This window comes from Pipra filicauda, unplaced genomic scaffold, assembly GCF_003945595.2.
Source record: "Pipra filicauda isolate LSUMZ 115617 unplaced genomic scaffold, ASM394559v2 scaffold1432_size13814_pilon, whole genome shotgun sequence".
In the NCBI taxonomy this organism is placed as follows: domain Eukaryota; kingdom Metazoa; phylum Chordata; class Aves; order Passeriformes; family Pipridae; genus Pipra; species Pipra filicauda.
The window spans coordinates 304-13,825 of NW_024103910.1; the positions used below are offsets into that span (position 1 = coordinate 304).

General features: G+C 65.7%; 3 protein-coding genes across 3 annotated transcripts; all 3 read right to left on the reverse strand.

The window, feature by feature from the left end:
* Window positions 1–287: 287 nt before the first annotated feature.
* On the reverse strand, window positions 288–6,519 carry LOC113985988 (galectin-4-like; the record flags this gene model as incomplete). The annotated part of the gene is made up of 7 exons (XM_039378669.1): window positions 5,686–6,519; window positions 5,354–5,442; window positions 3,646–3,847; window positions 1,363–1,482; window positions 768–794; window positions 478–522; window positions 288–364 (listed from the first exon to the last, which is right to left on the reverse strand). Coding segments are annotated over exons 1-7 (605 nt in total), but the record flags the coding sequence as incomplete, so codon positions are not given.
* ECH1 (enoyl-CoA hydratase 1) lies at window positions 6,514–10,845 on the reverse strand. The gene is made up of 10 exons (XM_027717286.2): window positions 10,758–10,845; window positions 9,805–9,979; window positions 9,320–9,408; window positions 9,114–9,238; window positions 8,964–9,012; window positions 8,755–8,819; window positions 8,355–8,425; window positions 8,185–8,256; window positions 7,424–7,574; window positions 6,514–6,660 (listed from the first exon to the last, which is right to left on the reverse strand). Exons 1-10 carry the CDS (start codon window positions 10,789–10,791, stop codon window positions 6,556–6,558), a joined length of 936 nt encoding a protein of 311 aa, XP_027573087.2. The 5' UTR covers window positions 10,792–10,845; the 3' UTR covers window positions 6,514–6,555.
* Window positions 10,846–11,231: 386 nt separating this feature from the next.
* On the reverse strand, window positions 11,232–13,334 carry LOC113985989 (heterogeneous nuclear ribonucleoprotein L-like). The gene is made up of 4 exons (XM_027717282.2): window positions 12,938–13,334; window positions 12,178–12,235; window positions 11,562–11,657; window positions 11,232–11,473 (listed from the first exon to the last, which is right to left on the reverse strand). Exons 1-4 carry the CDS (start codon window positions 13,115–13,117, stop codon window positions 11,415–11,417), a joined length of 393 nt encoding a protein of 130 aa, XP_027573083.1. The 5' UTR covers window positions 13,118–13,334; the 3' UTR covers window positions 11,232–11,414.
* Between the last annotated feature and the right edge of the window lie 188 nt (window positions 13,335–13,522).

Consider the following 13,522-nt stretch of genomic DNA (forward strand, 5'->3'; position numbering starts at 1 on the left):
CTGTGAGACCCCCCCAGGACCTCAAACCCCCCCCCCCCCAGACATCCCTCCTGACTCCCCTAAAACCCCCTCTGTGCCCCTCACAACCCCCCCCCCGGACCCCAAATCCCACCCTGAGCCCCCCAAAAGCCTCCCTGTGCCCCCCCAAACCCTGCCTAGGACCCCAAAACCTCCGCAAAATCCCCTTTGTGCCCCCCAGAACCCCAAATCCCAGTCTGACCCCCCCAAAACTCCCTCTGTGCCCTCCCCAACCCCCCTCCGGACCCCCAAATCCCCCCTAAAGCCCCCCTGCCCCCCAAAAACTCCCCAACCCCCCCCCAGCTGCCCCACTCACCGGGTGGAAGGTGGGGGGCTGCCCCATCACCTGTGGGGGGGCACAGGGGGGTCAGTGAGGGGGGGGACACACCCCAGGGACCCCCCTGGGGACCCCCCCGCGATGGGGGGGCTCAGTTTTGGGGACCCCCCCGCCCCACTTACCGGCAGGTTGAAGTTGGGGTACGAGGGGATGGCCTGGGGCATGTCCTGGGGGGGGCACAGGGGTCAGGGGGGGCCCCAAATCTCACCTGGGGACCCCCCAAACCCACCGGGGGGACCCCCAAACCCAGCTGGGGGTCCCCATAAACACCTCCCCCCCACCCCCAACCCCACCTTGGGGACCCCCAAACCCAGCCAAGGGTCCCCAAACCCCCCCTTGGGGACCCCAAAAATACCCCTGGGGGTCCTCAAATCCACCCGGGTGACCCCCCAAGCCCCCCCCCCAGACTCACCGGGACACACTGGGGTGCACACGGGCCCTGTGGAGAGAGGGGGGGTCAGGGGGGGCTTTTGGGGGTACAGGGGGGATTTGGGGGAGGTTTTGGGGTACAGGAGGATTTTGGGGGATACATGGGGGGTTCTGGGGTGGGTTTTGGGGCACAGGAGGGGTGCAGGGGTGGGGTTTGGGGGTCTAGGGGGGCTCCAGGTGAGGGGGGGGATCCCAGGGGGGTTTGGGGGGGTTCTGAGATCTGGGGGGGTCTCGGGGGTGGGTTTTGGGGCCCGGGGGGTTTTGGGGGGGCTCACCCTGCCCCCCAGGACAGAGGCCGAGTGCAGCTCCAGGGGGGGTTGAGGGGGTTCAGGGGTGGGTTTTGGGGTCTGGGGGTTTCTCAGGGGTGGGTTTTGGGCCCGGGGGGTTTTGGGGGGGCTCACCCCGCCCCCCAGGACGGAGGCCGAGTGCAGCTCCAGGTGAGGGGGGGGATCCCAGGGGGGTTTGAGGGGGTTCTGGGGTGGGTTTTGGGGCACAGGGGGGGTTCAGGGGTGGGTTTTGGGGTCTGGGGGTTTCTCAGGGGTGGGTTTTGGGGCCCGGGGGGTTTTGGGGGGGCTCACCCCGCCCCCCAGGACGGAGGCCGAGTGCAGCTCCAGGTCCCCGTCGACGGTCACGGCCCCCACGGTCTCCGGGGGGAGTCGATGCGGGAACTCGGCGTAGTGGGACCCGTTCACCAGGAGCTGGGGGGGGAAGGAGGGCTCAGAGACCCCCCAAACACCCCCCCGGGGCCATAACCCCCACCTCGAGACCCTCAGATACCCCCTGGAACCCCAAATACCCCCTTGGGGACCCCACACAGCTCCTGGAACCCCCAATACCCAAATACCCCCCAAGACCCCCAAATATCCCTTGGGCACCCCAAAGCCCTCCCGTGTCCAGAGACAAAACTCCCCCCCCAAGGGCCCCCAAATTCTCCCCTTAGGGACCCCAAATACCTCTCTGGGAACCCCTAAATACACTTTGGGGACCCCCCCATAAACCCCACCCTGCAGACCCCAAATTCCTCTTCGGAGCCCCTGTAACCCCCTTTAGGACCCCCAAATCCCCCTTTAGGACACTCCAGCCCCCCCCAGGAGCCCCTGTAACCCCCTTTAGGACCCCCAAATGCCCCTTTAGGGCCCCCCCAACCCCCCTGGGAACCCCTGTAACCCCCTTTAGTGTCCCCAACCCCCCCCGGAGCCCCTCTAATCCCCTTTAGGACCTCGAAATCTCCCCTTTAGGACCCCCAAATCTCCCTTTAGGACCCCCAAGCCCCCCCCGGAGCCCCTGTAACCCCCTTTAGGACCCCCAAATCTCCCTTTAGGACCCCCAAATCTCCCTTTAGGACCCCCAAATCCCCCTTTAAGATCCCCCAGGCCCCCCCGGAGCCCCTCTAACCCCCTTTAGGACCCCCAAATCCCCCTTTAAGACACCCAACCGCCCCAGGAGCCCCTCTAACCCTTTTTAGGACCCCCAAATATCCTTTTAGGACCCCCAAATACCCTCTTTAGGGCCCCCAAATCCCCCTTTAGGACCCCCAGATGCCCCTTTAAGACCCCTCGGCCTCCCCAGGAGCTCCTGTAACCCCCTTCAGGACCCCCAAATACCCCTTTAGCCCCCCCCAACCCACCCCAGGAGCCCCTCTAACCCCTTTTAGGACCCCCAAATCTCCCTTTAGGACCCCCAAATCCCCCTTTAAGACCCCCCAGCCCCCCCAGGAGCCCCTCTAACCCCCTTTAGGACCCCCAAATCCCCTTTAAGACCCCCTAGGCCCCCCTGGAGCCCCTGTAACCCGCTGTACGACCCCCAAATCCCCCTTTAGGGCCCCCAACCCACCCCAGGAGCCCCTCTCACCCCCTTTATGATGCCCAAATCCTCCTTTAAGACCCCCTAACCCTCCCCGGGAGCCCCTGTAACCCCCTTTAGGACCCCCAAACCCCCCTTTATGGCCCCCAAGTCCCCCTTTAGGACCCCCCAGCCCCCCCTGGAGCCCCTCTAACCTCCTTTAGGGCCCCCAAATCCCCCCTTTAGGACTCCAAATTCCTGAGAACTCCCTGTAACCCCCTTTATGACCCCCAAATCCCACTTTAGGGCCCCCAACCCATCCCCCAGGAGCCCCTGTAATCCCATTTAGGACCCCAAATCCCCCTTTAGGACCCCCAGGCCCCCCCCGGGAGCCCATGTAACCCCTTTTAGGAACCCCAAATCCTCCTTTAGGACCCCCAAATCCCATTTTAGGGCCCCCAACCCACCCCCCAGGAGCCCCTGTAATCTCCTTTAGGACCTCCCCAATCCCTCTTTAGGACCCCCAGCCCCCCCGGAGCCCCTGTGACCCCCTTTAGGACCCCCAAATCCTCCTTTAGGACCCCCAAATCCCCCCTTTAGGATCCCCCAGGAGCCCCTCTAACCCCCTTTAGTTACCCCCAAATCCCCCTTTAGGACCCCAAAAACCCCCTTTAGGACCCCAAATTTCCCAGGAGCCCCTCTAACCCCCTTTAGAACCCACAAATCCCCCTTTAGGGCCCCCCAGGCCCCCCTCAGGAGCCCCTCTAACCCCCTTTAGGACCCCCAGAACCCCCCTTTAGGACCCCCAAATCCTCCTTTAGGACCCCCAAATCTCCCTTCTTTAGGACTCCCAAATCCCCCCTTTAGGATCCCCCAGGAGCCCCTCTAACCCCCTTTAGTTACCCCCAAATCCCCCTTTAGGGACCCCCAAATCCCCCTTTAGAGACCCCCAAATACCCCCTTTAGGACCCCCAAATCCCCCTTTAGGACTCCAAATTCCCGAGAAATCCCTCTAACCCCCTTTAGGACCCCAAATCCCCCTTTAGCCCCCCCCCGGGATCCCCTCTCCCCCCCCGTACGCGGTATCCGTGGGGGGTGACGTTGATGACGAGCTCGAAGGGCCCCCCCGGGTGCAGGGGTTGGGGGTCCTGGCGCTGCTCGTCCCCCCAGTGCTTCCCCCGGCGGCTGTTGAGCACCAGGACCCCCCCCGAGAAACGGGGGTTCACGTGCAGGGCCACGTCCGCCCCCTCCTCGGGGCCAGAGGCCAGGTTCACGCGGAAACTGGGGGGGGGACACATTGGTGACCCCCCCGGGACACCCAGAGACCACCCAGTGCCCCCCAGGATCCCCCCAGGACCACCCAGTGCCCCCCAGTGCCCCCAGTGTCCCCCTGGGAACCCCCAGTGCCCCCCATGTCCCCCCCCTCCTCGGGGCCAGAGGCCAGGTTCACGCAGAAACAGGGGGGGGACACATTGGTGACCCCCCCGGGACCCCCTGACCCCAGAGACCCCCCCCAGGACCCCCCAGGACCACCCAGTGTCCCTGTAATCCACCCCCTCCTCGGGGCCAGAGGCCAGGTTCACGCAGAAACTGGGGGGGGACACGCATTGGTGACCCCCCCGGGACCCCCTGAGACCACCCAGTGCCCCCCAGGATCCCCCCAGGACCACCCAGTGCCCCCCAGTGCCACCCAGGATGCCCCCAGGACCCCCCAGGACCACCCAGTGTCCCTGTGATCCACCCCCTCCTCGGGGCCCCCAGGCAGGTTCACACAGAAACTGGGGGGGGGACACGTTGGTGACCCCCCCGGGACCCCCCAGTGTCCCCCCATGTCCCCCTGAGGCCCCCCAGTGCCCCCCAGTGCCACCCATGTTCCTCCCTCCTCGGGGCCCACCCCCAGGTACACACAGAAACTGGGGGGGGACACGCCTTGGGGACCCCCCCTGGGGCCCCACGAGACCACCCGGGACCCCCCAGTGCCTCCCCGTGTCCCCCCGGGACCACCCAGTGCCCCCCAGTGTCACTCTGGGACCCCCCAGTGCCCCCCCATGTTCCCCCCACCTTGGGGCCCCCAGCCAGGTTCACGCAGAAACTGGGGGGGGACACACATTGGTGACCCCCCTGAGACACCCCCATGTCCCCCTGGGACCACCCAGTGCCCCCCAGTGTCGCCCCCGTGTCCCTAGAGCCCCCCAAATTCCCCTCACTCCCCCCAGTGCCCCCCCAGTGCCCCCCAGTATCCCCCCCTTCTCAGGAGCCCCAGTCAGGTTCACACAGAAACTGGGGGGGGACACGTATTACTGACCCCCCCGGGACTCCCCAGTGTCCCCCTATGTCCCCTCGGGACCCCCCAGTGCCCCCCAGTGCCTCCCAGTGTCCCCCTGAGACCACCCAGTGCCTCCCCAGTGCCCCCCAGTGTCCCCCCCTCCTGGGGGCCCTTGGTCAAGTTCACATGGAAACTGGGGGGGGACACGCCTTGGGGACCCCCCCAAGACCACCCAGGACTCCCCAGTGCCTCCCAGTGTCCCCCCGAGACCACCCAGGACTCCTCAGTGCCTCCCAGTGCCCCTCCGAGACCACCCAGTGCCCCCCAGTGCCCCCCCCGTGTCCCCCCCTCCTTGGGGCCCATGGCCAAGTTCACACAGAAACTGGGGGGGAGGACACACCTTGAGGACCCCCTGGGACCCCTCAGTGCCCCCCAGTGTCGCCCCCGTGTCCCTAGAGCCCCCCAAATTCCCCTCACTCCCCCCAGTACCCCCCCAGTGCCCCCCCAGTGCCCCCCAGTACCTTTTGGCGTGGTGGGCCACCACCCCCTGCACGTAAATGGCCATCCCGGGATGGAGCCCCCCGGGCACGGGGGCCACGTAGGGCAGGGGCTGGGGGGGGACACGGGGTCAGGGGGGCCCGAAATGTCCCGGTGGGGGGACACGGGGACCCCCCAGGACCCCAAAACCTGCAGGGCCAAGGGGTGACAACAACCCCAAAACCCAGTTTGGGGGTGACAGGGACCCCCACCCTGTCCCTGGGGGGGTAGGGGGGTCACAGGGACCCTGAGCCCTGCCCCCTTCATTTTTGGGGTGTCCCCCTCCCCTCCCCCCCCCCGTTTTTGGGGTACCCACCGGGTTGTAGGCGGGCAGGTACCCGGGCGCGGGGACGAAGGCCATGGTTGGTGGCACTGGTGGCACTGGTGAACTGGTGACAACGTGGGGGGCTCTTTATACCCCCCCACGTGGGCCCCCCCCCCATTTCCGGCCCCTCCCTGGGCGGGGAGTGGACTTTGACCCCCCCCCGGATACAGGAAATGGGGAGGGGGGTGACACACCTGGCTCAGGTGACACACCTGGCACAGGGGACACACCTGGCTCAGGGGACACACCTGGCTCAGGTGCCACCGCCCTGGACTCTGCCCTGGGAGGGGCCGGATGGGCCCTCGGACCTTTGCCCTTCCCCAGCCCCCCAGGGGGCACTTTGGGGACCCCCAGAGCCCTGGTGGCACCTTGGGGACCCCCAGGAGCACTTTGGGGACCTCCAGACCCCCAGGGGCCCTTTGGGGACCCCCAGGAGCACCTCGGGGACCCCCAGGAGCACTTTGGGGACCCCCAGAGCCCTGGTGGCACTTTGGGGATCTCCAGACCCCCAAGAGCACTTTGGGGACCCCCAGAGCCCTGGTGATAATTTGGGGACCCCCCCAGGAGCACCTCGGGGACCCCCAGAGCCCTGGTGGCACTTTGGGGACACGGGGACCCCCCCAGGCCCCACCCCCAGTGACAGGACAAGACCAGGGGACTTGGGGACAAAGGGGTTTATTGGGGACACCGAGGGGACCCCAGAGCCCCGGGAAGGGGACACTGAGAGGGGGTGGTGGCACTGAGGGGACCCCAGAGCCCCGGGAAGGGGACACCGGGGAGGGGTTGGTGGCACCGAGGTGACATTAAGGCTGAAGGGGATGTTGGGGACACAGAGGGGACCTCGGTGGCCCCCCGGTGACATCAGAGCTTGGCAAAGGGGACCTCCTCGGGGCCCTTCTTCTCCAGGGCTGCCTGCACCGACTTGAGGATGTCCTCGGTCTGCAGCATGGCCATGTTCCACGTGGCCTGGGGGGACAGGGACACCCGTGGGGACGGGGCACCCCTGGGGACACCGGGATGGGGACACAGGGACAGGGACACCCCTGGGGACAGGGACACAGGGACACCGGGGTGGGGACAGGGCACCCCTGGGGACAGGGACAGGGACACCCCTGGGGACACCGGGATGGGGACACGGGGACAGGGACACCCCTGGGGACAGGGACACCCCTGGGGACAGGGCACCCCTGGGGACACCAGGATGGGGACACGGGGACAGGGACACCCCTGGGGACAGGGGACACAGGGACACAGGGTGGGGACAGGGGCACCTCTGGGGACAGGGACAGGGGACACCAGGGTGGGGACAGGGGACAGGGACACCCCTGAGGACAGGGACACCCCTGGGGACAGGGACAGGGGACAAAGAGACACCGGGGTGGGGACAGGACAGCCCTGGGGACAGGGACATGGGGACAGGGACACCGGGATGGGGACACAGGGACACCCTTGGGGACAGGGGGACACCGGGATGGGGACAGGACAGGGGGACACTGGGACAGGACAAGGCACCCCTTGTGTCCCAGATTTTGGGGGAGTGTCCCACATTTAGGGGGCTGTCCCATATTTTGGGGGGTGTCTCAGATTTGGAGGGGGGGTGTCCCGGGTTTTAAGAGGGTGCCCTGGGATTGGGGGTTGTCCCAGGATTTGGGGGGTGTGTCCCAGATTTTGGGGGTGTGTCCCAGATTTCGGGGGGGTGTCCCAGCCTTTGCCCCCCCCCAGCACCCACCATGTGCTGCAGCCCCTCGGGGGTGGGTCGGTCCCTCGAGTAGACGAGGTTGATCTTGGTGCCCTGCACGGCCACGGGGCTGCGGGCGGCGATGGCCACGGCCACCCCCAGGGCCACCTCCAGCAGCGTGGCCTTGTCGGGCAGCACCCGGCTGGGGGGGCACGGGGTCACCCCAAAATACACCCCCAGGGACCCCCAAACCCACCCAGGGACCCCCAAACCCACCCTGGCCACAGCCACCCCCAGGGCCACCTCCAGCACTGTGGTCTCATGGGGCAGCACCCGGCTGGGGGGGCACGGGGTCACCCCAAAATACACCCCCGCACCCCAGAAATACACCCCAGCACCCCATACCCCCCCCCCAGGGACCCCCAACCCCTCCAGAGACCCCCCAAACCAACCCTGGCACCTCCAAACCCACCCTGGCCACGGCCACCCCAAAACCCACCCCAGCACCCCAAAAAGCCCCCCCGATCCCCCCATGGGACCCCCAGGGGATCCTCAGTACCCCCCCTCCTAATTTTCAGGGTGGGGACCCCCCCCAATTTTGGGGATCCTCCTGATGTTGTTGGGGACCCCCTCACCTGACCAAGTCCCCCCCACCACCCAGTGCCTCCCCTGCCCCCCGAATTCTGGGGACCTCCCCCAGCCAAGGGGGGATAGTGATGACCCCCGGGGGACCCTCAGTGCCCCCTCCCTGATTTTGGGGCCCCCTCCCTGATTTTGGGGCCCCCTCCCCTGGGTTTTGGGCCCCTCCCCACCTGATGAGGCCGCAGCTCAGGGCCTCGGGCGCCAACATCCTGCGGGCAGTGAAGGCCAGCTCGTTCACCAGGCTGGGGACAGGGGGGACACCGGGGGGTCACGGGGGGTCACAGGGGGTCCCCCCGTCACCCCCAACCCCCAGGACCCCCCCCACAGCCCCCTCACCCACCTCTGGCTCCCCACGATTTTGGGGAGGCGCTGGAGGGTCCCCACGTCGGCCGCCAGCCCGATGTCAACCTCCTGGGGGGACATTTGGGGACATTGGGGGACATTGGGGGGACATGGGGGGACATGGGGGGACATCAGGGATGTTGTGGGGACGTGGAGGGACATGGGGGGACATGGGGGGACATCAGGGACGTTGTGGGGACGTGGAGGGACACGGGGGGACATTTGGGGACATTGGGGGACACAGGGGGACATCAGGGACATTGAGGGGGGTGACAGAGGAGTGGCCAAGGGGCTCCAGGGACACCCGAGGGGTCCTGGGGACACCCATGAGGCCCCAGGGATGCCCGAGGGGTCTCAGGGACACCTGAGGGGGGTCTTGGGGACCCCTCATGTCCCACCTTGACCTGGAACGAGGCGTCCTGGGAGCAGAACCGGATGTCACAGGCCGAGATCAGGTCAACACCTGTGGGGGGGGCTCATCTTCATCCTCATCCTCATCCTCATCCTCATCCTCATCCCCTGCCCATCCCCATCCTCACCCTCATCCCCATCTATCCCATCCCATCCCAAATCCCATCCCCTCCCCTCCCAGCCCGTCCCCCCTCACCGGCTCCGATGCAGGGTCCGTGCACGGCGGCGATGACGGGCTTGGGGCACTGGGGGGGGTCAGGAGGGTCAGGGGGGAAGATTCAGGGGGATCCGGGGGGATTTTGGGGTGTGTGAGGGGGAGGATCCGCCCCCGCCCCTCCACCCCCACCTTTTCCAGCACGGAGAAGCTCTCCTGGAACTCCAGGATCTTCTGGCGCAGGTTCCAGGCGCGCCGGGCGACGTCCTCGCCTGGGATCCCCAGGAAGAGCCCCCCCAGGTCCGCCAGGTCGATCCCTGGGGGGGGACGAGGCCGGGGGGGGGCTCAGGATCCCTCCAGGACCCCCCCCAGGCCCCGTTCCCGGCCTCTGGAATCACCGGAGGTGAAGGCGTCCCCGGCGCCCGAGACGACGACGGCGCGGCACGAGGGGTCCCGGGAGATGTCCTGGAAACATTCCACCAGCTCCCTGCGGGATTGGGGGGGTCAGGGGGGCACCAGTGTCCCACCAGTGCTCCCAGTCCATCCCAGTCCCTCCCAGTACCTCCAGCAGAGCAGGTTGATGGCGTTGCGCTTGCTGGGCCGGTTGAGCTCCACGTGCAGGACGTGCTCCCGCTCCCACCCCAGTGCTCCCAGTCCATCCCAGCATGTCCCAGTCCATCCCAGTCCATCCCAGTCCCATCCCAGTCCATCCCAGTCCCTCCCAGTACCTCCAGCAGAGCAGGTTGATGGCGTTGCGCTTGCCGGGCCGGTTGAGCTCCACGTGCAGGACGTGCTCCCGCTCCCACCCCAGTGCTCCCAGTCCATCCCAGCATGTCCCAGTCCATCCCAGTGTGTCCCAGTCCCTCCCAGTCCCTCCCAGTACCTCCAGCAGAGCAGGTTGATGGCATTGCGCTTGCTGGGCCGGTTGAGCTCCACGTGCAGGACGTGCTCCCGCTCCTGCCGCAGCCGCAGGGTCTGGAATTCCCGGGGAGGGGCCCCCGGAGCCCCCGACGGCTCCGACGCCTCCGACGCCATCGAGCGACACAGGACCCGCAGCGCTGGGGGAACTGGGATGGACTGGGAGCCACTGGGACCCACTGGGGAGGGACTGGGAGGGACTGGGAGGGACTGGGACGAACTGGAGGGAACTGGGACCCACTGGGGAGGGAGTGGGAGGGACTGGACAGGGACTGGAATGGACTGGGACCCACTGGGATGGACTGGAAGCCACTGGGGAGGCACTGGGAGGGACTGGGAGGGACTGGGAGGGACTGGGACGAACTGGAGGGCACTGGGACCCACTGGAATAGGACTGTGAGGGACCAAGGAGGGACTGGAAAGGTCTGGGACCCACTGGGATAGGACTGGGAGCCACTGGGGAGGCACTGGGAGACACTGGGATGGACCGTGGGGGGAACTGGGGAGGGACTGGGGGTACTGGGACCTACTGGGACACACAAGGACAGACTGGGCAGGGACTGGGGGAGAACTGGGGGGGGCCCCGGGAGTTACTGGGGGGTCCCCAGGAGTTACTGGGAAGGCACTGGGAGTTACTGGGGGTCTCTGGGAAGGCACTGGGAGTTACTGGGGGTCACTGGGAGTTACTGGGAAGGCACTGGGAGTTACTGGGGGGTCACTGGGAGTTACTGGGGGTCACTGGGAAGGCACTGGGAGTTACTGGGGGTCACTGGGAGCCCCGGGGGGGGTTCAAGGTCACCCGATGGGGTCCCTTGTCCGGCCCGGGGGTGTTTTGGGGGGGTCCGGGGGAGGTCACGTGTCCCGGAGGGGTTGGTCACGTGTCCCCCCCGGGGGGGTCTCTCCCCCCCCCCAACTCACGTGCCCGGAGCAGCCGCGCGACCACCAGCGCCATCGGCCCCGCTCCGCCGCCAGGGGGCGCTGCCGGCTTCCGGCGCCCGCAGCCAATGGGAGCGCAGGAAGCACGGCCACGCCCCTCTCCGGGCGGAAGTGACGCGTTACCCACCCCCTTATGGGCGGAAGTGGCGCCGGGACCCCAAAAACCTCCCGAAACGTCCCCAAATCCCCCCAAATCCTCCCCCAACCTCTCCAAATCCTCCCCAGCCCCCCTAAAATGCTTCCAACCCCACCCAAAATGCTCCCCGAGTCCTCCCCCAAACCCCTCAAAACTCCCCCCAAACCCCCCCAAAACTCCCTCAGACTCCCCCAAAAATCTTCCCTACCCCCCTGAAGTCCTCCCCAAAACCCCCTAAACCCTCCAAAACCCCTTCCCAAACCCCCTAAACCCCTTCTTAAACACCCTAAACCCCCCTGCCCCCCAAAAATCTCTGTGTGTGTTTTCCAAACAGGTTTATTTTTTTGGGGGGGGGGGGGGTCACAGAGGGACCCCGTCGGGCCCCGACTCTTCTCCTTAAAAATTGAGGGAGGGGAGGGACACACAGCCGGGAGTCGGGGTCGAGGAGGGGGCAGGGCTGCCCCTCGGCTCTAAAAAAGGGGGTGGGGGGGTCGGGGGTCCCGTTACGAGGCGTGCTGCGCCGTGGAGAAGCAGAGCTTGAGCGTGTAGGGGTACGGCCCGTCTGGGGGGGACACACACACAGGGGAGGGGTCAGGGGGGCCTCGGGGACCCCCCGGGCCCCCCCCAAACACCCCCTGAGCGGCACTTACTGGGGTTCTTCATCTGGAAGTGGTTGAGGAAGCCGAGGGTCTCCAGCGCGTCGCTCTTGGAGTCCCACTCGAGCAGCCCCGAGGAGCTGCGCTCGCCTGGGGGGCACACGGGGGGGACACCCCGCTCAGACGGGACCCCCGGGGGCAGGGGAGACCCACCCATGGGGACGGGAGAGCCCACGGGGAAGGGGAGACCCCCCAAGGAAGGGGAGACCCCACAAGAAAGGGGAGATCCCCCCACGGGGAGGGGAGAGCCCACGGGGAAGGGGAAAGCCCATGGGAAAGGGGAGACCCCATGGGAAAGGGGAGATCCCCCAAGGAAGGGGAGAGCCCACAGGGAAGGGGAGACCCCACAGGAAAGGGGAGACCCCAGGGGAAAGGGAAGACCCCACAGGAAAGTGGAGACCCCCCCAAGGAAGGGGAGACCCCACAGGAAAGGGGAGACCCCAGGGGAAAGGGGAGACCCCACAGGAAAGGGAAGACCCCACAGGAAAGTGGAGACCCCCCCCAAGGAAGGGGAGACCCCCCAGAAAAGGGGAGAGCCCACGGGAAAGGGGGATTCCCCCAAGGAAGGGGAGACCCCTCAGGAAAGGGGGATTCCCCCAAAAAAACTTACTCTTGCCTGAGAAGACCTTGACCGAGGAGGGACGTTTGACCCCCAACTCATCACAGATCTGGGGGGGCAAAAAGGGAGTCAGGGGGACTGGGGGGGAAGAAAGGAGGAGGAGGAGGAGGAGAACAGAAGGAGCAAAGGAAGAGAAGAAAAACGGATGGAGAAGAAAGGAAACAAAGAGGAAGAGGAAGAGGAGGAAGAGAAGGAGGAAAAGAGGAAGGAGCAGAAGGACGACATGGAGGAGGAAATGAGAAAGGAATGGAAGGGGAAGGAGAAGAGACAGACAAAGACAAGGATGAGGAGAAGGAAGAGGAGGAGAAGAAAATGAAAAAGAGAAGAACGAGAACAGGAAAAGAAAAAGAGAGACAGGCAAAGAGAAAGAGAAAAAGAAGGAAGAGGAGGAGCAAGAGAAGGCAAAAAAGAGAAGGAAGAAAAGTAAAAAAAAGAAGAAAACCAGAGACAGGCAAAGAGGAGAAAGGATAAAGAGAAGGGGAGGAGGAGGAGAAAAAGGAGCTGAAAAAGAGAAGGGAGAGGAGGTGAAAGAAGCCCCGAGATGGGGGCAGAGGAGGAAGAGGAGGGTGAAGAGGAGGGTGAAGAGGAGGGTGAAGAGGAGGGTGAAGAGGAGGGTGAAGAGGACGGTGAAGAGGAGGGTGAAGAGGAGGGTGAAGAGGAGGGTGAAGAGGAGGGTGAAGAAGGGGGTGAAGAGGAGGGTGAAGAAGGGGGTGAAGAGGAGGGTGAAGAGGAGGCCGAGGCCAGGTCCCACCTCATAGAAGTTCTCCTCGGTGACGTCGAGGGGCGCGTTGAAGAAGTGCAGCACGTTGGACGGGTGCTGGATGCGGTTCTTGGCCGCCTGCTCGGGCGTGGAGAAGCGGTTGTTCCGCGAGCCGCTGAAGTCCTTGTAGCTGCACGAGCCGTCCTCCAGCCCGTAGGACTGCCCCGGCATGATGGCGTGCTGCTTCGACACGCTGCGGGGGCAACGGGGGCGGGGGAGCCCCCAGAAACGGGGAAACCATCAGAAAAAAAACCAACGAAATCGTGGGAGCCCCTCAAGGGTCACCCCGACACACCCTCCGGCCCCTAAAATGGCTCCGGGATGAGGCCGGGGCGCTTCAACACGGGGGGGGAAAGGGGGGAAATGGCGGGAAAGGTGAGGGGAAAAGGGTGGGAAATGTGAGGGGAAAAGGGTGGGAAATGTGAGGGGAAAAGAGTGGGAAACGTGAGGGAGAAATGTGAGGGAAAGGTGAGGGGAAAAGAGTGGGAAACATGAGGGGAAAAGGGTGGGAAATGTGAGGGGGAAAGGGTGGGAAACGTGAGGGGAAAAGGGTGGGAAATGTGAGGGGGAAAATGG

Bases quoted from the DNA above. Each gene is read 5' to 3' on its own strand.
- ECH1 (XM_027717286.2), bottom strand. From the start codon at position 10,791: ATGGCGCTGGTGGTCGCGCGGCTGCTCCGGGCAC. The intron at 8,820-8,963 runs GTGAGGGGGGAC...CCCCCCCCACAG, and splicing joins CGGACCCTGCATCGGAGCCG to GTGTTGACCTGATCTCGGCC. The intron at 7,575-8,184 runs GTGGGGAGGGGC...GTGCCCCCCCAG, and splicing joins CTGAGCTGCGGCCTCATCAG to CCGGGTGCTGCCCGACAAGG.
- LOC113985989 (XM_027717282.2), bottom strand. From the start codon at position 13,117: ATGCCGGGGCAGTCCTACGGGCTGGAGGACGGCTCGTGCAGCTACAAG. The intron at 12,236-12,937 runs GTGGGACCTGGC...TTGCCCCCCCAG, and splicing joins CCGAGGAGAACTTCTATGAG to ATCTGTGATGAGTTGGGGGT. The intron at 11,658-12,177 runs GTAAGTTTTTTT...TGTGCCCCCCAG, and splicing joins CAAGGTCTTCTCAGGCAAGA to GCGAGCGCAGCTCCTCGGGG.